The 22,407-nt window shown below is 55.5% G+C and overlaps 1 protein-coding gene and 1 long non-coding RNA gene across 4 annotated transcripts in view; both read left to right on the plus strand.

The window, feature by feature from the left end:
- The window catches only part of LOC116902225, a 30,547-nt gene extending 25,507 nt beyond the window's left edge, over positions 1 to 5,040 (plus strand). For both annotated transcript variants that reach the window (XR_004388052.1, XR_004388053.1), the window contains exon 4: positions 4,846 to 5,040. This is a non-coding gene — a long non-coding RNA (uncharacterized LOC116902225). The remainder of the gene's footprint in view (positions 1 to 4,845) is intronic.
- A 1,409-nt stretch (positions 5,041 to 6,449) lies between these two features.
- Positions 6,450 to 21,228, plus strand: Src (SRC proto-oncogene, non-receptor tyrosine kinase). 2 transcript variants are annotated; one of them, XM_032904630.1, is made up of 12 exons: positions 6,450 to 6,740; positions 7,843 to 7,942; positions 8,153 to 8,170; positions 12,221 to 12,319; positions 12,488 to 12,591; positions 14,052 to 14,201; positions 15,331 to 15,486; positions 16,820 to 16,999; positions 17,851 to 17,927; positions 18,468 to 18,621; positions 18,729 to 18,860; positions 19,131 to 21,228. In XM_032904630.1, exons 1-12 carry the CDS (start codon positions 6,491 to 6,493, stop codon positions 19,337 to 19,339), a joined length of 1,629 nt encoding a protein of 542 aa, XP_032760521.1. In that variant the 5' UTR covers positions 6,450 to 6,490; the 3' UTR covers positions 19,340 to 21,228. The 2 variants fall into 2 exon arrangements, with proteins under 2 accessions (XP_032760521.1, XP_032760522.1); XM_032904631.1 differs by lacking the exon at positions 8,153 to 8,170.
- Positions 21,229 to 22,407: the final 1,179 nt, after the last annotated feature.

The raw sequence follows: 22,407 nt of genomic DNA on the forward strand, positions 1-22,407 counted from the left end.
CATCCTGGGCACTGTAGATAATAACCGTTATCATGAGAAAGTAATGTCCAGCTGTCACCTGATGCAGGAAACGAAGTAAAAAGGGGACTTTTCCTTTTCCATCCCAACCCCTTGTCAGATGAAACATTGCAAAGACTTGGGGATTCTTCCAGAACTTTCTCTAAGCCTCCAGCATGTGTATATGTGTCTGCACGCACACATGTGCAAAGCTGTCATACTACAGCAGTAGATCCTGCTTGCCCGGTGCCTGGGTCATCTCCACCTCTGACAACCTCGTGGGGCAGTTGGTGAGACTGAACCCACTTTGCAGATGAGGAAAGCAAGGCACTATCATGCTAGTGCAGGCCACGATCTTTCTCTTTACCTTGACAGTGAGGCAGGAGTATCTCTTCAGACTATGTTGAGCTTTGGCGCTGCCCAGTGTGCTCGGGGCCAGCAGGCTGTTGTTTGTTTAGACTCCTCTGATGGGCACTCAGTTATCACTGGTTTTCTGGGGAGAGCCATTAGGCTTGTGTGTTTGTAAAGATGCCTCTGACTTTAGGGTGGGTAGAAGGGGACACCATGGTTGTGTCTTTGAGGATGGTGGGGCTCCTTTCTTGAGGGATGGGGCTGGGTTGAGACAGGTTGCATCAGAAGAGGGTTCTGGAGTTTCCTCAGGGTTCCGTGCTGCAGCAGCTAGCCCCAGAGCCAGTGCTCTGCAAGTATTTGGTGGGAGGCTGAGCTGTACAGGGATGGGGGAGAGTTAGGGAGATGCTGGGTTAGGCAGGACCTGGTCTGTTGGTGCTGGGCTGTGGCAAGGCATGTGGGAGCCCTTGCTGTCGTGGAATTAATCAGGAGCCTGTGGTCAGGCTCCCGACTCACAGGAAAGGGCTACCTTCCTTTTGTGACCTCATTTTACATCCTCCACTGCTTCCCTTTGGCCCTCAGTGACCTATCTCTACCTCTTAACTTGCGAGTGTCGGAAGAGATGGGAGCTCCCTCAAATGGGTGACTCATGGTGACTGGGCAGATGTCACACCCTACTCCAGGAAGCTTGAGATCTAGGCCCTAAGTTCTGGGAGCCTCAACCCCACCCCTATATTCCACCCCCCAAATACTACTAAAGTCCTTGTTACTGGAGTTGGGGGGAGGTCCTGAGGAGCCCCGAGTTCCCACCAGACCCCTCAAGCAGCCCTCTTAGCTTGTCCTGTGTGGCTGTTGCCATGACCACCTTCATCTTTTAACTCTCATGCTGTGTGACTTCAGGCAAGTTCTTGAACTTCTCTGTGCCCAGGCTTCCCCACCAGTGAACTAAGGATGCTGTGACCTCTCCTGTGTACACAGAAGCACTCATGCCTCTTGAGTTCGTGCACATGCAGACACACAGACACACAGAGATGTGAACATAGATTTACACGTGGGGCTAAATAGAAAGAGACCGACATTCTAGGTGCTCATGAGAATCCAGTGTTTTCAAAGAGCTTAGAGCGGGGCCCAGCTTCTGGAGGGTTTGAACACGGACATCCAGTGGTGACTGTAACTCGACCCTTTCAATGGCTGAACAGGGTGCAGCTTTGTCTGGCTGTGCCCAGTCTTCTATTTATTTTGCAAACGTTTCCAGACAGCTGGTAACAGCCTGTCTATTATGGGTGCTGGTCAGAGGGAGCCTGGATCTAAGAACCTCGGTCCATAACGCCCTTGAGGACAGCAGTTCCCAAGTCCACGTGGCCTGGTTACCATCCTCAGAGGCCGGGACAGGCCCTCCAAGTGTTCCTCTCATCCATTCCCTGTGGTCCCATGCTGAGGACCTGTGCACAGAGGCTCCACACTGCCGCCTGCAGCAGCCTGCCGGGTTCTTCTTAGAGATCTCCAGTCACATGAAGCTGCAGAAAGAATTCCAGGATGAGTCGATATAAAGCAGAGTTGAGTTTATTAAGAAAGTAATTTAGAGGGGGTGGAGAGATGGCTCAGCGGTTAAAAGTACTGACTACTCTTCCAGAGGACCTGGGTTCAATTCTCAGTACCCACATGGTGGCTCACAATTGCCTGAAACTCCAGTTCCAGGGATCTAACACCCTCACACAGACATATGTGCAAGTAAAACACCAATGTACACACAAAACTCATTTAAAAGACAAAGAAAAGACTATCGGGCTCAGTCAGTAGTGTGCTCACCTCGCACACATAGGCCCTGGGTTCCATCTCCAGCACGGATGAACAGGACTTGGTGGCATAAACATGTGGTCTTGGCTCAGCACTTGGGGGAAGTAGGCAGGAGAGTCAGGTGGTTATCTTCATCTAAAAGCAAGTTCAGGGTCAGCCTGAACTACGTGAAACCCTGTCTGGGAAAGATAAGGTGAAGAAGCAACTGGAAGGTCCTTATGCCAGCATCTGGGCTCACCATGTTTGATCTCTCATGTGTACATAGAAGCGTGCACACACATGCAGACACACACGTCAATGTGTGCGACCCCTCGTGTACACCTCTGGAGTACATGCACATGCACACAGACACACAGATGTGAACATAGATGTAAACTTGGGGCTTAATGGAAAGAGAGGCACATATGAAAAGGACAGGACCCCAGATGCTGTGACTTCTGAGGCCCCCAAGTCTCTTCCCGGTAGCTGTATATGGGATTTTGGAGGCTTTTGGAATTACACTGTTCAAAGGGCTTCTAAGGGACCCTGCTTCGTGTGTCTCCCTTGTACTTTGCCTGCTCCCTGTCTTGCTTCTTTTTAAGATACGGTCTCACCTGGTTGGCCTTGAACTCGCTGTGTAGACCAGACTAGCTTTTAACTCACAGAGATCTGCTTGTCTCTGCCTCCTGACTGCTGGCATTAAAGGCATGTGCCACTGTGCCTGTCCTCCTTGTTCTCTTAAAAAGAAAAGATTTATCACTCATGTGTGCATGTATGTGCACAGGTTTGCACAGATGCATGTATCTGTACTTGGAGGCCGGAAGAAGTCCTTGGATCCCTCTGTCTCAGTTTCAGCCATTTGCCAGAGGTCAGGCTTGTCATGTGGGTGCTAGGATCTGAGCCTGTCTTAACCACTGAGACACATTTCCCTGCCAGATGAGTTTCTGGGGTGATTCTGGGTACCCTGGGGAGGATTACAGAGTGATCGTGAGACCAGGGGACAAGGGGTGGAGCAAGGGCCTCTGACTGTAAACAAGGATGGAGATTCCTAGAAAGTGGCAGGTTCGGCTGGAAAAGGAGAACGTTGCACTCTAAGGTCATGTAATCCTGGGCCTTAACCATGATCCGTTACTAGTTAGGTATTTATTTGTTGTTGTGTCTGCTCCATATGTGTGTGTGCACACGCATGTCACAGCATGTGTATTGAAGACAACTTTGGGGAGTTGGGTCCCTCTTCACTGTGGGTCAGGCTCCACAGGGACCTTTACCGGCTGAGCCATCTAGCTGGCCCAACTTTGGTCCTTACTTGAAATACCCCTGTACAAAAGGAGAGTTATCTGCATTTGCAGAGTCCATCGCTTGGCTGGAACTACTGCCTCTTGGCTGGAGAAAGACTCAGGTAGTGTGGCTGAGGGTTTCTTTACTCTCCCACAGTCCCGTGTCTCTGACCGCCCTCGCACCGAGGGCACAGAGGAGTGTGCTGCAGTCACCCCTGGGCTGCCCCCTATCTAGCTGTCTTTTTAGACACCTAATATCTGAATGGCAAGCATTAACTACAAGCCTCTTCCACAGACAGATCCCACCCCACACACAAGCTAGCATTGCAACCATGCCCCGCCCCGCCCCCCCACCCCTGCTTCGCCTTAAAGGTTCCTCTTCACTCTTCTGTGTATTGGGGAGGTGCATGCTTCCTTGGTTAGTGTAAGGTCTCAAGCCCAGGGGCTGTATCCTCAAAAGATGTGCATACGTCTTCCAGGCCTGGCTCTCCCTCTCCAGGCACATCTGCCAGGAGCCCATTCTTGACGCCCTCCAGCGACACCATGGGGACCCACCATGTACACTTGGGTTCATTCTAGAGAAAGCTCTTGCAGATAATTCTTTGTATATTGTAAGTAGGTTTTGTTTTAAAATCTGTTTTTATGTTTTGTATTGTTTCTCTCGGTCCTTCTGGAGTGGCTAGTCAGGGGCCTGACTGATATCCTGGAACTGTACAGCTACATGGAGGTTGAGTGGGTGAACTGGGCTGCAGGGAAGCCCATCTGTTGGCAGACCTCTCAGGACACTGAGTCTGTCAGTGCTGATGGGCACTGTGACCTGGAGGGATGGATTACCATGGAAACAGGCCTTCCCTGCATGCCCACTGCTGCCTGACCTCAGGAATATCTAGTGATTCTTTGGGGCATTGGGAAGTCTTCCTGGCCCACGTTCTCTGAGTCTGAGCCTGAGCCACACCCCAGTGTGCACCTCGGCATCTCTGAGAGCGTAGGACTGACTGCTGCACCCGGGTCCCCATGGGTAGGAATCAGAGCTTGGTACCGAGAACAGCTGAGGAGATTTGTCCCCATCGGGGTTCTTTGAGGACATCCAGTCTAGTGCCGAGGCCTCCTGCAGCCCAGAAGAGTGATCGGTTCTGACACCCTTCCTGTGGCATATGCCAGTGACTGCTGCTGTGCAGGGGGACTCCTGCTATGGCCCCGTTTGGTCGTGTCATAGCTCTGTCACATAAGGGGAAGACATGGGACAGGGGCAGTGCCCACACCAGTGCAGACTAGATAGTTGACACCAGAACCAGGAAATTGAGTTCCAGAGCCTTCCAAACCACTGTGCTACCCGCCTTCCTCTCACTCCCAGGATCTTTGCAAAGGTCAAAGGGCACTCTGGCAGGTGGGGATCTTGATCCTTTGTGTGAGAATTCTGATGGTTTTCATGTTCACATCCCCACAGAGTCTCTGCAGATGCAGATGTTGAGACCCAGAGAAGGGGAGCTGCTCGCCTAGGGATACGTAGCAGGAGAGGAGGAGCAGGGCCTTTAAGCCAAGACCCAGACACTACGGCTGGTGTCTGTGCCAAGCCCCCAGACTGCTCCCCTGATCCACTGGGGAAGCCCTGCTACCGACCAGGTGAGTGGAGATGAGAGAGGGGAGCCCCCAGCCCCGCTTCCTGGGTTGAGCATGGATGTGGAGGCTAGCAGGCATTGGGTGCCATGGAGCCTTCTGCTTGGTCCCTCTGTGTCGAGGTCTCAGGACCTCACAAACTTTCTCTCCCTTTCATCTTTCATTTGGTTGTTTATTAAGCACCTGCTGTGTACCTCACTCTGTGCGCACCAGGAATTAAAAGGAGAGGGGGTTACATATAGCCAAGGCTGGTACAGTAGTCTGGGGGCTCCTGAAAGGATTTGGGGACCCCTTCTAAAGGATGTGACTTGAAACATTTTTGTTGCTTGCTCTTCCCTCCCTCCCTCCCTCCTTCCTCCCTCCCCTCCTCCTTCCCTCCCTCCCTCCCTCCCTCCCTCCCTCCCTCCTTTCTTTCTTTCTTTCTTTCTTTCTTTTCTTCCTTCCTTCCTTCCTTCCTTTCTTCCGTGCGCTTATGGGAAGGCGTGTATGTGAACCACGAATGTGTGAAGGTCAGACGTCAGAGGACAGCTTGCAGGACCCTTTCTCCCATCTCTCTCTCCACCATGTGGGTCCTGGGGACTGCACTGAGGTCAGCAGGGTTTATGATAGGTGCCTTTACCTGCTGAGCCATCTCCCCAACCCAGGAAGTGACTTTGAGCTGAGAGTTGAAGTAAACTGATTGGGGAGATGTCTTAGTAAGGGTTGTACTGCTGTGAACAGACACCACGACCAAAGCAACTCTCATAAGGACAACATTTAATCGGAGCCGGCTTACAGATTCACAGGTTCAGTCCATTATCATCAAGGTGGGAACATGGCAGCATCTAGATAGGCATGGTGCAGGAGAAACTGAGAGTTCTACATCTTCATCTGAAGGCTGCTGGCGGAATACTAGCTTCCAGGCACCTAGGATGAGGGTCTTATAGCCCACACCCACAGTAACACACCTACTCCAACAGGGCCACACTTTCTAATAGTGCTGATCCCTGGGCCAAGCATATACAAACCATCACAGGAGGGGAAGTTGTCAGGGAATTTGCAAAGGTCCTGTGGCTGGAAGGCCTGGCCATCTCCTCTTCAAGCCACTATACTGCTGCTTCAATTAACACTTTTAACACCTTTCCCCCAGTGTTAGACAACTTGTCAGACATGTATTCATTCAGCAAAACTTAAATGAGTCCCTCCTATGTGCTGGGGACACAGATATGACTCGTGTCCCTGCCTATGAAAGACTAAAGCTGACTTTGGGTCCTACTGGACCCAGGGCTTTGGACTGGTATATATGTCTTCTATCTGTAACTGTGTCCTAAGGCGCCAACATCTCATTTTACAGGTGAAACTGTGAGACGAACTCTCCCAGGGTGGCCCCCTTCTCAGGACCTTAGTCTGCCTATCTGCTTAGTGGGTAGGGTGTCTTGTCTGTTCCCAGAGTCTCTCCTCTACCTGGGGGATTTCTGTCGCCCCCAGCCAGGACCATGGGCAGCAACAAGAGCAAGCCCAAGGACGCCAGCCAGAGGCGCCGCAGCCTGGAGCCCGCGGAGAACGTGCATGGGGCAGGTGGCGCCTTCCCTGCCTCACAGACACCAAGCAAGCCTGCCTCCGCCGATGGCCACCGCGGGCCCAGTGCCGCCTTTGTGCCCCCCGCGGCCGCCGAGCCCAAGCTCTTCGGAGGCTTCAACTCCTCGGACACTGTCACCTCCCCACAAAGGGCGGGGCCCCTGGCAGGTAGGCCCTCCACCTTGCTGAGTGTCCCAGAGCTGTGGTGCACCCTTTCTGGGTTCTGGGGACTTGGTTTTCCAGAGGCTGCGAATGGAGAAGGGCTCGTAAACTGGAAAGCGGGGCTCCTGCCGCTTTGGGAATACCAGATTCAGAGTATAACGGGTTCCGAAGGAGAGGGTTGTAGGGGACCCCGAGACCCGGAGGAGAAGGACCACCATGGACTAGCTGCCACCTCCCGCCCAGCCTTTGTTCCTGGCTCTGTTGTGCGGTGGCCCGAGTGCGCCCCTGCGCCCTCTGCTGGCGTTGCGTGGTGCGGCAACCCTGCCGCCCAGGGGCTGAGCAGGGTGACTCATGCTCCTGCATACATGGCTACACCCACACGAGCAAATCCCACGCTCTGACGGAGCCATACTCACGGCTTCCGTGCGTGCAAATCTCGCACTCGGACTCAGCCATGCTATGTGCCCACATTGGGCATGTCCTCGCACTGAGTGGAGACGACAACAACAACAAAAGGCTCCCAGTGTTCCTAGAGACACACCTAGGCTAGACGCCTGCAGTGCGGAGCACACACAGACACAGGTGTGCATACAACCTCGCCCCCTCACGTGGGCCTGTGCGCCTGCTTGCACGCAGAAAGCAGACATGGGCTAAGGTTCCCAGCCCCACATCCCACCACAGACCCTTGGACAGGCTGCCCACTCCCTGCCATGCAGCTACACACCCATTCGACCATTTGAGAGGCGTTTGTGGAGCCTTGGGCAACGGAGGGTGGGCTGCCGGAGTCCAAGGAGCAGCCGTGGGTGAGGGGAGAATCAGGAGAAGAGTCCTGAAGCTTTATGCCAAAGCCTTAAGTTGCCAGGCACACATACAGGCGGGGCTTAGGGCACCTACTGTGTGCTGGGTCTGAGTGCAGAGCAAGGGAACCTGTTCTCTGGGGCTTCTGCTTGTGTCCGTAGACACATCAGATAAGGAGCACCTAGTCTGCAGCCCGGCAGGGAGGCACAGGCTACGTAGCTCCCTCTCAGGGACAGGCTGGTGAGTGAGGAAGGCAGCCTCCCACGCCCACCCCCTGCAGGGTTCTGACACCTCCCATCCCACTCTGCAGGTGGGGTGACTACCTTTGTGGCCCTCTATGACTATGAGTCACGGACAGAGACTGACCTGTCCTTCAAGAAAGGGGAGCGGCTGCAGATTGTCAATAACACGTGAGTGGATGGACGGGGACTGCACTGGGAGCGTGGGTCCGTCTATACCCAGAGCTGCCGGCAGAGGGCGGTGCAGAGCCTACAGGGCTGCTTCTGCAGTTGGTGGGTGGTGGTCCTCCCTAGACCCCGACTAGTCTCCTCCCTTGTCCTGGGTCCTGTCTTCGCACCTCAGCCTCTCCTTCTCTCTGCTTCTCTCTCGCTGGCCCTTAGGAGGAAGGTGGATGTCAGGTGTGTACCGAGGCCAGGTAGAGGGGATGCTTCGCTGAGGCTGGGGGCTGCTCTCTGCATGTGCTTCCTCCACTACCCCTGTGTGTCTCCAGCTCTCTCCCTGTCCTTTTAGCTTATCCTGCATCCCACCTGTTTGATCCGACCCTCCATTTTCTCCCCACACCTTCCCGTTAGCTCTCTTCCTCCCTCTTCTGGTGTGTGATTCCATGACTGGGTGCCAGCTACTTGCAGGACCCAGTGTATTCTGGAGGCCAGGGAGGGAGGCAGTGTGGTGGGGAGTGGGTTACCCCAGACTAGGCCAGGGGTGGGTAGGAGCAGTCTGGGGTCCCTGCAAGATGACCCTGGGAGAGGGGGCTGTCTCTATCAGACTGCCCATCCAAGGAAGGACAGTAAGCTACTGCAGGTAAGGGTGGGCAGTCTCCCTGGGAGGGGGGCAGCTGATGGTGGGACGTCTGTGCTGGGCTGAGGGCCTCTCCTTGGAGCAGGTAAGGCTTGGGGACTTTGATCTGAGCTGTTCTGGGGGGTAGAGAGGATCCGTCAGAGAGTGCTCCCAAGTCCTGGCTAAAGAGGTGGGTTTTCCATTTCCCTGGGCGTGTCTCGCTGCTCATACCTCCTGATCCTTGTGCATGCTACTCCGTTTGCCTGAAATATTTCTTCTCCTGTATCCACCTGGTGAACTCCTATTCACCCCTCAAGATCCAGGGTGGGGCCGCCCTCCCTGCAAGCAGGTGCCATGTGCTGTTCTGGCCACTCTCATTCATACCCCTCCATCTCGTTATCACTGGTCTTGGGGGCAGCAGTGACGGGGGAGGGGCTGTTCTAGTTGGTGAACGAGGAAACTGAGGCTCAGAGTCATCAAGGCCCTTGTTGGAGGTCACGTGACTGCCAAGTAGTAAGCCCAGAATGGAGCCTGGGTGACGTCTGCTCTCCTTTCTCTAGACTGGCACCTGGGGAAGGGGCCTCCTCAGTACCTCCTCTTCAGTGGCCAGCCACTCCTTCCATCCTCATGGGAAGCCCCTGAGTCCCCATGTCCCCAGCTGTTGATAGAATTGGTGGCCAGGAGAAGCGGTGTGACCCTGGTGCTGAGAGGATAGTTGGCTCGCCTGGAGTCACACGGCCGACAGAGGCAGAGCTGAGGGAAGGAATGCCCACAGACCTTGAAGGGTGTGCCGGGTGCTTGACCTACCCACCCTGTGGGGACCCTCTGCACAAGTGACAGGAGGCAGGAAAGGCTTGGGGACATGGGCTCTGTGTCTTACTCTGGGGTCACAGCAGCCTCCACTCCTTTGGGGTACAGTTTCTTTCTCCCTCTTTGTTGCCTTTTAGGATGGTGGGGACCCATGCAGCCAGGCAGTTAGAGTCAGTCACAAAGGAGTCTTATCCACTGGAGGCCCCGGGGTGGTGGGTTGGGCCACAGGGCTGCTGCTGGGACTTCCTGACCAACCCCTGCTCTACCCAGGCTCAGAAAAGTTCAGGTGTCAAACAGTTCTGCTGGCGGTAAATGTCATTACTCTCAGGTCATCTTGGCCTGGTACCTCTTCCTAGCTGAGATGCGGGGCCCCTATCATGGGAGGGTGCCAGACCCCTGACCAGCCAGTCCCTGGCTACCTGAGGCATAGGTCCACTGAAGCCTAGGTGGTCATCCCTACCCCAGCCTGAAGCTATGTCCACACTCTACTTGCTAGAGACTAAATATTGCCTCCTTTATAAATGTGAGCACGTGCCCAGAGAGGGCATGCTATTTGTTCAAGGTCACACAGTGTTTCTCCAGCAACTACTTGGCTTTGGGGGGCCAGGGCAGTACAGGCAGGCACACTAGGAGCCGTGGTTTTAGTGCTTCCTTCCTGTTTAGCTCTTGTGATAGCAACAGTTTTATGCGTATTAGCACCTGCTCCATGTTGGTCTGTACACTGACCTTTGACCTTCTGGGAGCCAGCGAGGGAGCTCAGGCTTCAGATGGGGGCGGGAGCAGTGGGATACTTCTCTGTTCATTTTCTTGGAGAGGTATCCCCCAAACAGGCCAGTGAACCCCTAGGGGCCCGTGGGCCGATGTCAGGCCGTTTTGCTAGCTCTGGCTATAGTTTGGCCACCTCATTCTGTGGTCTCTGATGTCAAACCTGGGTCCCATCCTGGTACAAGCCTGTCTTCTGTCCCAGTCCTCCTGTCTCCCTGTCTCTTGTCCCCTGCTTCTGGAGATTTGGAGAACTTGCATTTGGCTGTGGATATTAGGGACCCCTGATTTCAGCCTCTCTCTGCCATTGACTATGCTGTGTGGCTTTGGGCAAATCATCTCCTCCTCTGTGCCTCAGTTTCCTCTACTCTATAAAGAAAACACTGGTCTCTCTTAGTAGAGTGACTGGGTTTTCCACCTCTCTCCATATAGTTTCCTCAGCTAGGGTGGGGGCCTTGCCTTCTTCCTTGTTGGATGGTGTCTGAGGTCAAGCCGGACGGAAATGTGTGCTAAGCAAGGGTGGATCTTTGGGTGCTGGGTGAGCTTGCACCTTGCCTGTGTCTGTGTCCCTCATGGCTCCACTCACACCCTCTTCACTGCGCATGTCCATTTAGAAGGGACCCCTCTGGCCCAGCATTGGCCAAGCCAGAGTCTGATGCTCTCCCCGCCCGCCTCCAGCCTTTCCTTCAAGCTCCTCCAGCTCAGCTTGCTCCTGGCCTCAACTTCTCCACCTGTGAAGCTGGGCAAACACGTGCTCAGACCTCCAGTGCCGCCAAGTTGGGACTGTGTGACTCAAGGCCAGGACCTTTCTGTCTCTGGACCAGGGTGGGATGCTGTGTAATCTTCTCAGGATCAAGGCAGGGCCAAGGCCACCAGCTGAATAATTTGACCCCCATCTTGTCTACTCCCCAAGCCTTGCATGAAGAGCTGCAGAGCCATTGAGCCTCATGGTACCCACAGGGAGGCACCTGGCCTGGCTGTGTGACCTTGCACAGAGCCCTTTGCTTCTCCAGCCTGTCTTTCCGTCTGTACAGGGGGTGTGGGAAGGGCTGGACCCTAGCTCCCAGGCCTTGCCCTCTGATCTTCCCTCAAACCTCCAACCTTCTCCCCGTCCCCTTTGGTTGCTTTGGATGTGAGGTCTCTGGCTGCCCCCTAGACCCCATTCCCAGTGTCCCCAGCACTGCCTGGCTCTCTCGCTCTCTCTCCCTTGGCCCCCCCATCACGGCCTCTCACCACCCCCATCTCTGCCTCTTCTCTCCTGTCGGGCTCTCGCTTGCTCCTCCCTCCTCTGTCTCTGGACCCCTGCTCCAGCCAGACCTGGTTCACATTCAGATGGCTGCAAAGGTACTTCTGCCCTTCCCCCACTGCCCAGGCCCAGAGCCCGAGCCCTGCTGGGATCCCTCCTCCTTCTTGCCCTCCTCCCACCTCCCTCCTCCTTCCTCCCCCTCTTCCTGGGGCAGTTAGTGTAGAGGGTCCTGAGCACTGGGCTCAGCCACCTCTGTTCCCGTGACTTGCTGTGTGACTTTGGGCATGGCCCAGTTCTCTCTGGCTTCACTTTCCCCACAGACAGGGGTAGGCTGCAGGAGGAGGCCTGTAGTTCTGTTAAGGACTTTTAGGAGTGAGCTGTGATTTGGGACAGGGGCAAGCATTGCTTGTTTGAAGGGATGGGACTGAATTATTGCTGGGCCAGACGGGCTAGCCCTTGTCTCCATTGGGCGTTAGGGCTCTCAGGGCTTGGGGAGACTTTGAAGGTCTAATCTGGCATCTGTCTCATGTAAACCTTGCTTCTGCCTTCTCCTCCCCCTCAACAGGGAGCTTCCTCTCTCCTAAGGCAGCCCTTGGCACCTGCAGGCCGCTGTGCACTTCTGGACAGTTCAGTCTTGGGTGGGATGGGGCTCAGTTCCGCTGAGGTTTTAGCCGCCATCCCTCTGGGTCAGTGTGTCAGGGAAGTGGAGGTTCCAGGCCAGTTCCTGCTGGCTTGCTGTGTACACAGGCTGGCCCTGCTTCCCTTGCTACAGAACCTGGCCATGCACCTGGGGAAGTCAGGGTCACCGACCCTGCCCCCCCGGTGACATCATTCTTTGCTCCCTCCTGCTCAGAGAGGGAGACTGGTGGCTGGCACACTCGCTGAGCACCGGACAGACCGGTTACATCCCCAGTAACTATGTGGCGCCCTCCGACTCCATCCAGGCTGAGGAGTGAGTATGTTGTTCGGCTATGGTCTGCTGCCACTGCCACCCCTAGTACAGGGTCCTTTGTGGGCCTGAGTGGGCAGCAGGTTGGCTACCCTGAAACCCCAGTACCCAGGGCCAGCATTGTGGGCAGCGAACCCTGGCCAACAGACACACTTGTCCCTCCCACTCCAGGTGGTACTTTGGCAAGATCACTAGACGGGAATCAGAGCGGCTACTTCTCAACGCCGAGAACCCCAGAGGGACCTTCCTCGTGAGGGAGAGTGAGACCACAAAAGGTATGCTTGAGCACCCCTGTGGCTGGCAGAACTCAGCTTCGAAGGTATTATTTGAGCTGGGTATTGGAGAGTGAATAGGAGTTTGGTGCACGGGATGGGGAGGGGAGAGCCTTTCAGTGGAGGAGACAGCAGGAATTAAAGTTACCATGGTACTTGAGGAAGACTGAGTGATCCAGAGGTGGCCAGGGACACGCAAGTTGAGGCTTCCCTCTGGCCTCGGTTTTCACACAGGGAGTGGGTACAGGTTGCCAGGGATGTGACACAGTTGTAGATGTGTTCTCAGGATGGGAACAGAAGCAGTGTGCCCCTCTGGTTCCCTTTTCCTTTTCCCAGGGGCCTTTTCTGGCCTTGCCCTTCCCCCACAGACTGTCTCCGCTCTGATTCTGTCCTTTCTCCCAGCCCATCACCATGGCAACCAAGCCAGGCTGCTTCCTGTGGGCCTGGGGCTCAGCAGGAGATGGAAAAGTGCTCGTGCTGTGCCCCCTGTGTGCTGTGCACAGTACACGATGATGGGGGGTGTGTGTATGGGTGTGTGTGTGTGTGTGTGTGTGTGTGTGTGTGCGTGCGCGCGCGCGTGCTCCTGCACTGCTGGGCTTGGACGGTGCTGCTGGAGTGAAATGTGGTGTGGCCTGGCTCCTGGGGCTTGGGGATATGTGGCCACAGGGCATAGGTATGGCCACCAGCCTGTGCCTTCTGTGTGCACATGAAGTGGGCAGACTGTAGGAAACATGACTTCCCAGTATTGTTTGAGACAGGTTGAGTGTTACCAGAAGATCATCATATTTACTTGCAGAGGTTCACTGGGGCTCCAGGGACCTCCTCAGTGGGTGGTGGGCAGTCCTTCCGCTCAGCACTCCCTACTACCCAGCAGGTCGCTGGACCCTGTGCCCCACCTCTATCTGAGTCGATCCAAGCTTTATTTAACAAAGGTTTCTGTTCAGAACATTACCAGCTGCAGTTCTTCTAGGCTCCAGAGAGGCCAGGCAGGGGCACAGCCTGCAGGCCACACTCAGAATGTACCTCCTGCCCAGGGCTAATTACTCCCATGTCCACATAACCAACCCAGTGGCTACTCCTGTCTGCTCAGCTGGTGTTCAGTGAGCAGATGAGGACAGAGTGGGCATACAGAGAGCGCAGTAGCCAGCATTTATGGAGTGCTTGCGGAGTATCCTATGAATCCACGATAGTGTCATTGTGCAGGGGAGGAAACAGAGAGGACAAGCTACGGCTTGTCAGGGTCACACAGTTGTGAGCACATTTGGGACTCAGACGTCTTACCAGGGCTGCGAGTTTGGGGGAGGGGGTCTCTGCCATTGGGGGTTTTGCGATTTGCCTGGCTGTGCCCGGAGCCCGCTCCTCTTGGCACATTAGGGGCTGAAAGAGAGTGGAACCAACTCACTTCCTCAAGCAAGGAGCACACTAGCAGGGTGCCTCGGGGTCTCCTCCCTGTCTACCCACAGGTGCCTACTGCCTCTCTGTATCCGACTTTGACAATGCCAAGGGCCTAAATGTGAAACACTACAAGATCCGGAAACTGGACAGTGGCGGATTCTACATCACCTCCCGCACGCAATTCAACAGCCTGCAGCAGCTTGTGGCTTACTACTCCAGTGAGTGTTCCCAGCCGCGTGGGGACTCACCCAGGGGAGCAGGGTGCCACAGGGTGTGCCTCCTCACCCCTGGGATGCCTCTACCCTCCCTGCCTCTCCTCCATCTTCTCCTTTCTCCCCTCTCTCTCCGCCCAGCCTCTCCTTCCTCCGCAGCTGGCTGGTGAGGAGGGGGTCTGCCTTGAGCAAGCTAGAGGGGAGGGGCCAGAGGCTGGTGTTGATTGTTTCTGCAGCCCTAAGACTGGTCTGAACCGGTTCCTGGGAGAGAAGGAGGGGGAGGTTTCTTTGACAGAGAGCAGCAGAGCCAGGGGTGCAGTGCGGGCGCGGGCGCAGGCGCGGGGCGCAGGCGCGCGCGCGGGGCGCAGGCGCAGGCGCGCGGGCGCAGGCGCGGGCGCGGGCGCGGGCGGGAGCGCAGGCGCGGGGGCCGTGTGCAAAGATGGGCTTGTGTGCACCCTTCTGTGAGGGGGCTGCCTCCTCGGCCTGCGCCTCCAGCCTCTCTAGGACTAGCTGCCCTCTGTCCGTCTGCTTCTACTCTGGGGACCATTTGATTCCCAGACCAAATCCTCCAGGAACCTTGTGATACAGTTCCAAGGCTCCAAGCCCCGGGGGCCTTTACCTGCCGGTTCCTCCAACGTCACCTGCCACTTCCCACCTCCCGGCCCCTCTTCCAACCCCTCAGTTGATCTTGCCTTGTGCCCTGGCACAGGTCATGTGCTGTATGGGGTGCCACCTAGTTACCCCCCCAAATCTAGGCCAGGAACCTGCCTTCCAGGGCTCCCAAAGGATTACTAAAGCCTGCTTGACTCCCCACTCCCAAACTATCCTCCGTGGCATCTGTGTGCTGAGATCTTGCTAGGTGACTGGGGTGTGGGTGTGGCCTCCCTAGAGCAGGCTCTCACACCTGTTCCTCACTGGCTCTGTACTCCCAAATATGGTGGGTAACTGAACGAATGAGAGATTTGAGCAGGTGACTTTTGTGCCACAGGCCCTTGGGGAATAGAGGTCTACAGGAGGGTGTCTGCCTGTCCCCAGAGCTAACATGCACATGATGCCTAGGGCCATGCACACAGGACAGGGAGGCCAGCTTGCTGTGGGATCCTGCCTGAGCCCCATTTCCTACTTCCGTCTCCAGAACATGCTGATGGCCTGTGTCACCGTCTCACTACCGTGTGTCCCACATCCAAGCCTCAGACCCAGGGCCTGGCCAAGGATGCGTGGGAGATCCCCCGGGAGTCCCTGCGGCTGGAGGTCAAGCTGGGCCAGGGTTGCTTCGGAGAGGTGTGGATGGGTAAGGAACACAGCCCTGTCCTCATCCCAGCTAGACAGCTCAAAGACCTGAGTCACTGCCTTTAGTTGTCTCTACTGAACAACTGGGCTCTGGTTTTGTTTTGTTTTCTTTTATTGCCTGTACATTAACTATGCAAATTATTACGTTTTCCCTGTGACATTTTCAAACTCACCTGTAATATACTTTGCTCCTCACCCTCACCCCCATACACACTATGACTCAACTAGGGTCAGCACTGAGCGTGGGCACCTGACTCCTTGTAGCCCATGCCGCTGGAGACTAGGGCATCTGGGTACCAAGAGCTGCTGGGGACTGGGCACCATGGTCCTCAAGGGCCTGAGTGAGTGTGGCCAGGTCTCACACCAAGCCTCAGCCTCCTGATGTGAACACGGGGTTGATATTAAGCTTCAGGAGGCATCTGCATGTTAGTTCAGCACAGAGAGAGACAGTGCTGTGCGGAGGGTGTAGTGGGAAGTAGGTGTCCGGTTTCCCGTCTAATTGTGCAGCCGTTGGGAGGCCCTTGGGACAGTCACTGAGCTGTCCTAGCCAAACCCGGCTCCCCTGCCATCGGCTGCTTTCTGCCCACCCAGGAGGAGTAAGGGGACTGTTGGGGCTTAGTGGCCGTTTCCGCTTCACTGTCTTCCTTTCAGAGGGCATTAGAGGGGTTGGGCCAGGTAGGCAAGGGACGTCCTGGGTTGTGAGGAGAAAGGGCAGAGGGAGAGGCCAGCTTTAAAACAGACCAAAAGGAAGGTTTGTACAGAGCCTGGGTGAGCCACAGTCTTGGTCCTTCTCAACCTTAACTGTGATTCTTGGTATGTGCTGGGGATCTGAGGACTTGCCACCTTTTCCTGGAGTTCTGCACAGACCAGCAACCGCCAGGAATGCTGACCCAACCCTCAGACCCCGCCCCGGTGACAAGGAGGTCTCCCAGGCTGGCCTGTCTGTTCCCTGTGTAATGCAGCCCAGGTGCTGAGCTGACCTCTTGTCCACCGTGACCCCAGACACAGCCCTCCCTCTCCACTGAGCCATGTTCTGGTTGCTGGTGCCTAGAGCACTGACCGCCCACCCATCAGGCTGCTCCTTCTTCCTGGCAGCATTCCTAATCAATCAACATCCTAGTAGCAGTTACTGTTCATGAGCAGACTCCAGCCCCGGGAGGGGTCGCCATTCCTAAGTGGGAATAGAGTCTCAGTGTAGTGTCTGGCCTTGCCCGGGCCCATGCCATGAGTTCAGAGGCAGGGATTGAGACAGACACCCATATGGGCTAGCCTGGGTGGTCCCAGTGCGACATAATGGTGGCCTGTGCTGATGTTGCTATGCCCCTGCCCCACAGGGACCTGGAACGGCACCACGAGGGTTGCCATCAAAACCCTGAAGCCAGGCACCATGTCTCCAGAGGCCTTCCTGCAGGAGGCCCAAGTCATGAAGAAACTGAGGCATGAGAAGCTGGTGCAGCTGTATGCCGTGGTGTCAGAAGAACCCATTTACATTGTGACGGAGTACATGAACAAGGGTAAGGTCTGAGCCCAGGCTGACCTCTGCTCAGGTGCCCACACGGCGGACTGAGGGTAACTTATTCCTTACCCCAAACCAACCGGCTGAGTGGACAGCTGTGTCAGGGACTGCCTCTCTCCTTTCGTAAAGAATAACAAATCAACTATTTTTCCCCTAGAAGACGTTTCTTTTGTCCCTTACCACTGACAAGATCCCTGTTGTTGCTGGTGTGATGGCACACACCTGTAATCTCAGTGCCCATGGCTCTGAGGCAGGAGGATCTTGAGTTTGAGGCCAGGCCGGGTACATAGCAAGACTGTCTCTGTCTTGGCAAACAGCGGCGTGGGGCTACAAGCTTGGTTGGGAGAGTGCTTGCCTAGCATGCACAAGGCCCTGGGTTTGACCTTAGGTGTGATCTCCAGTACGACAAGTTAGGCATAAGACACAGACCTGTAATCCCAGCCCAGGGGAAGTAGAGACAGGAGGATCCAGAGTTCGAGGTCGGCCTCTGTTGCACCTTGAGTTGGTTTACGTGAGACCCTGTCTCAGAACAAAACCATGTGTAGCGTCTACATTACCCCAGAGTTCTCTGCTGGACTTAGTGATGTGACTCACCAGCCCCAGGTAGCCACTGGCTCTCCGGTGTGGTCCTGATAAAGCAGTTTCTCTTGGGCTTTACACATAATCTTTTGCATCTTAACAACCCCTGTTGTGTTGTCTGCCTGACCGCCTCCCTACCCGCCTTACCACAAGTCCTTGCTCTAACTCCCTGGAGTGTTGGCCTTTGAGCAGGGGGCCAGGTTCTGGGAGCCACAGTTTCCTGCACAGGGAGACTTAGACAAGGCTAAAGCTGGGTCTCTCTCTCTCCAGGGAGTCTGCTGGACTTTCTCAAGGGGGAAACGGGCAAATACTTGCGGCTACCCCAGCTGGTGGACATGTCTGCTCAGGTGAGTCTCCTCCTCCACCTTCCTCCACCCTTAGCTCTCGAGCCCAGAGCGCCCCCTTCAGGAGATCTGCCTTCATTACACCAGAGTCTCACCTTGCAGGTGCCTGGGGTGGTACCTGGGAGTCAGAGGGGCACAAACACGTAATGAAGAATAAAAATAAAACATTAAAAGTTTAAAATGTACTACTTCCATTTGCTAGATGAGGAAACCGAGGCTCAGAGAGGGGACTTAGGACAACAGGCAGGAACAGGCAGGATCTAGCATGCCCCTGTGTCTGTCGGGCCTCCTTTTTTTATATACTCACCTGCCCCCCTGGCTGCATCTTATTGTGACCTCCCATTGTCCTTTGCTCTCCCCTCCCCCACTGAGCTCCGGTCTACTTTTCAAGCCAGCGCTGTTTATTTTAAGCTGAATGAAGTTCCTTGCTTGAACAGACACGGGCTAGGCAGGGTGTTTGAGTGACCAGCCCGAGGCACCTGCTCACAGCACGGGGATGGGTGTGGTTAGCCCCTGAGCCAGGCTCTCTCTCCGTCTTTACAGATTGCTTCAGGCATGGCCTATGTGGAGCGGATGAACTATGTGCACCGGGACCTCCGAGCCGCCAATATCCTGGTTGGCGAGAACCTGGTGTGCAAAGTGGCCGACTTTGGGCTGGCCCGGCTCATAGAGGACAACGAATACACAGCTCGGCAAGGTGGGAGTGCCTGGCGGTTATCTGGTGGTATCGGTCTGTCAGGTGGGAGTGAGAGCAATGCCCCTGCGGCAGACTGGTAGCGATAGCCTGTGCTTTCTTGCTTGTAGGTGCCAAATTCCCCATCAAGTGGACCGCCCCTGAAGCGGCTCTGTACGGCAGGTTCACCATCAAGTCGGACGTGTGGTCCTTTGGAATCCTGCTGACTGAGCTCACCACTAAGGGCAGAGTGCCCTATCCTGGTGAGGAGCCTGTACCTGTACCCCTGACCTTGGCCCTAGGGCAAGCCTCACCACCACCACCCCAATGCTCCCCCACATCACCCACCCCTGGGCTTCCTCTTTCTAGGCTGGATGTGTCTGTCAAAGAGGCTGATCTCTGATCACAGGCTGCCTTTGGTCAGGACTCTTAGCCTCCAAGGCAGTGTTCTGTACAGCATAGGGTAAAAGTGGTCTAGGCTGTGCCAGTCTCTGGAGCCATCTCCTCATAGCCCTCTCTCTGTTTGTCCACAGGGATGGTGAACCGAGAGGTGCTGGACCAGGTAGAGCGGGGCTACCGGATGCCTTGTCCCCCCGAGTGCCCTGAGTCCCTGCATGACCTCATGTGCCAGTGCTGGCGGAAGGAGCCTGAGGAGCGGCCCACCTTCGAGTACCTGCAGGCCTTCCTGGAGGACTACTTTACGTCCACGGAGCCGCAGTACCAGCCGGGGGAGAACCTATAGGAACTGTGTGCACAGAACTGTCACCTCTAGGCTTTTGGGTGTCGCCTCCCTTCATCCTCTCTCTGGGGCTGAGTTCCTCCGCAGTGCCCCTTTTGGAGCATGGAGGGGCTTCAGGGACGGGGCAGCCTGGAAGGACAGGTTGAGGCTGGTACAGCGACTGTCCCACGCCTGCCATGGCCACAGGCTCTCTCTGTGCATTCTCTCTGGAGTCGGCCTGCTTCACACTGGGTGACGAGCCGAGCCGGGGGCGGTTTTCCAACCTCAACCCACTCTACCCACCTGGCTCCTCCCCACTTTCTAAACCCTGGGTCTGTTTCAAGCTGGCCAAAGAGCCTTTCCAAAGAGGAATAAGGCCCAGCCCTTGGCCTATATGTACTAACTGCCCCTGGTCATCCTTGTTGGAGGCTTCTGGGTGGAACATTGGGTCTAGAACCCTCTCCCATGGCTCTCAGGCTAGACAGCCCAAGACCCAACACCAGTTGGGATAAGTGTCAGAGTGAGCACTCCCTCAGCCCTGTCCTCACCAAGGACCCTTGAGATCACCAACACATTACCCTCATTTCTCTGTTGGAAAAACTGAATCCAGGAGGGGCTGGGGCCTGTCCAAGACCACGGGCAGTTTCGGGTTGAGGTGGGCTTGGCACCTGGTGCTCCCTCTGTCTTCCTCAGGAACTAACGAGAGCTGTCCTCCAAGGGAGTGGGCAGGCTGAGGCCCGAGAGTGGCTTCAAGTTGTCAGGGTTCTGCTGTCACTGATGCTCATGGGTCTATCATGGGGGAAGAGGCAAGCAGGAGGCTGAGCCAGGCATGAGGAGTAGGAAATGACGGTGTGGAACAGGTGTGTCACAATGCGGCTGGGCTTTGACCTTAAGAGCTGGCCGTGAAGTGGAGTGCGCGCTCAGGCTGCAGAGGCAGTCAGATAGAAGAGGAAGAACTAAGAAGTGGGGAGCCCCGCTCCTCAATTTGTCCTGATCATTTCAACACCCTGCTCATGCTCTCCTGCCTATGCTGGGATTCCCTAACTCACAGGGAGGGAGGGGAGCTCCCCGGCTGGGGAAAGGAGGGATACGATCCTTACTGCTGTGCATCAACACTGACCCTGCCCTCTCTAAGCTAAACTCTCTGCCCCTGTGACTCTGGCTTCTGCCACTGCTCAGCCCCTGTATAGATAGATCCACAGCTGGGTGACCAAGGGGAGCATGGCCCTGGAACAGCGGACAGCTGACTGCTTGGTCCCTGGCTCTTCTGCCTAGCCTTAGGATATGTGGTAGCTTCTCTCTGCCTCAGTGTCCCTATCTGTAAGATGGGCAGTTGGTGATTTGTGGCATCTCAACCAAGGACCCCTGTGTGTGTGTGTGTGTCTGTGTGTGTGTGTGTCTGTGTGCGTGTGTACACATGTGCCTGTGTCTTCCCTTGTGTCCATATTTAACGTGTAAAAACATCCCTACTCTGTCCCCAGACATGGCCATTTCACAATTACCCCATCACAGCAATAATGTCCCCAGCGCCGGGGATCCGAGCCAGCCAGGCCCTGCTTGCAGGGAAGGATGCCAAGCAGGCCTGCCCTGACATTTCCACTTCACTCCCATGGTCTCCTGCCCAAGTCTCCCCATGCACCTGGCGAGTCTGAGCTTGCCACCCAATTCTCCCTACCCGACTCCAACTGCCCAAGGACCTTTGTGTAAGGTGGCCTCAGCGGTCCGGTTTTCTCCTTTTCTTTCTTTTTAACAGTGTTTTGTAGATTTCGGATGACTATGCAGAGGCCTTGGGGACCCCCAGCTCTCGGCAGGGCCTGGGGATCCCACATTCCATGGCCCAGGCGTGGGGGAGGGGTACCCAGACTGGTTGTACATACTCTGCATACTGTCTGATTAAACACGAACAGACCTCAGTGTGGCCAGCACTTTATTGAACATGGACTGTGTGTGGGAATGAGGAGTCCTGACTGTGAGGGAAGACGGAGTCCTTGATCCCTGCAGCTAGTGACTTCCAGGCCTGGGACGGATCAGATGGGACAGATGCAGCGTGTCTGCACGCACGTGAGGGTCTGGGGGAGGCACCCAGTTCAGGGTAAGGATGTTTGTGAGATTCAGGCAGCTGGCAGGAAGGAGCAGAACTGCCCAGCATGCATGGAATGTGTTTCTGGGTGATCTCAAAGGCAGTGGTTGGTGTGTGTGTGTGCTCTGTATGTGGTGTGTGTGTGTGGGGGAGTGTGCTATGTGTGTGGAGTGCTGTATATGTGCTGTGTATGTGTGTGGTGTGCTATGTGCGTGGGGTGCTGTGTATGTGGTGTGTGTGTGGTGTGTGTGTGTGTGTGTGGGGTGTGCTATGTGTGTGGAGTGCTGTATATGTGATGTGTATGTGTGTGGTGTGCTATGTGCATGGGGTGCTGTGTATGTGATGTGTGTGTGGTGTGCTGTGTATGTGGGGTGTGTGTGTGGAGTGCAATGTGCTGTGTGTGTGGTGTCCTGTGCTATGTGTGGTGTGGTGTGAGTGTGTGTAGTGTGATATACAGTGGGTGTAGGGGTGTGGTGTGTGTGCTGTGCTGTGCTCTGTGGTGTATGTGTGTGATGTGTCAGTGTGTGGGGGCATGTGGTGTGTTGAGTGTGGTGTGTGTGTAATGTGGGGTGTGTATGTAATGTGGGGTGTGTATGTAATGTGGGATGTGTGTAGAGGGTGCGTGTGCTGTGTGTTTGTATGTGTGTCATGTGTGGGTGACTGTGTAGGAGTTAACCCATGCAGACCTGTCCTGGGAGAAACCAAGCCACCTTCCTGGCCTTGCCGGCCCATCAGGAGACCTGCAGTGACTGACTTCCTCCTGAGGACACCAGGGCCTGCGAGAGTGTCTTAGCTGCTCAGTTAAAACCAGGACACTCCTCAATTCCTTTCACAAACCAGGGCCACAGTGGACACCTGAGACCTCCCCATTCTTCCCACTCATTCCAGCTGCCCAAGGACCTTTGTAGGAGACGGCCTCGACTGCCCTGTTCTTTCTTTTAAAAATGTTCGTCCGGGAGCAAGGAGGGCGTGGACAGAGACTTATGGCCTGTCTTCTGCTTCCTTGTGGATC

This window comes from Rattus rattus, chromosome 5 (assembly GCF_011064425.1).
Source record: "Rattus rattus isolate New Zealand chromosome 5, Rrattus_CSIRO_v1, whole genome shotgun sequence".
Lineage (NCBI taxonomy): Eukaryota > Metazoa > Chordata > Mammalia > Rodentia > Muridae > Rattus > Rattus rattus.

Excerpts from the sequence above, each read along its gene's own strand:
- Src (XM_032904630.1), top strand. The coding sequence starts at position 6,491 with ATGGGCAGCAACAAGAGCAAGCCCAAGGACGCCAGCCAGAGGCGCCGC. Across the intron at positions 17,000-17,850 it reads GACGGAGTACATGAACAAGG|GGAGTCTGCTGGACTTTCTC; the intron begins GTAAGGTCTGAG and ends CTCTCTCTCCAG. Across the intron at positions 17,928-18,467 it reads TGGTGGACATGTCTGCTCAG|ATTGCTTCAGGCATGGCCTA; the intron begins GTGAGTCTCCTC and ends CCGTCTTTACAG.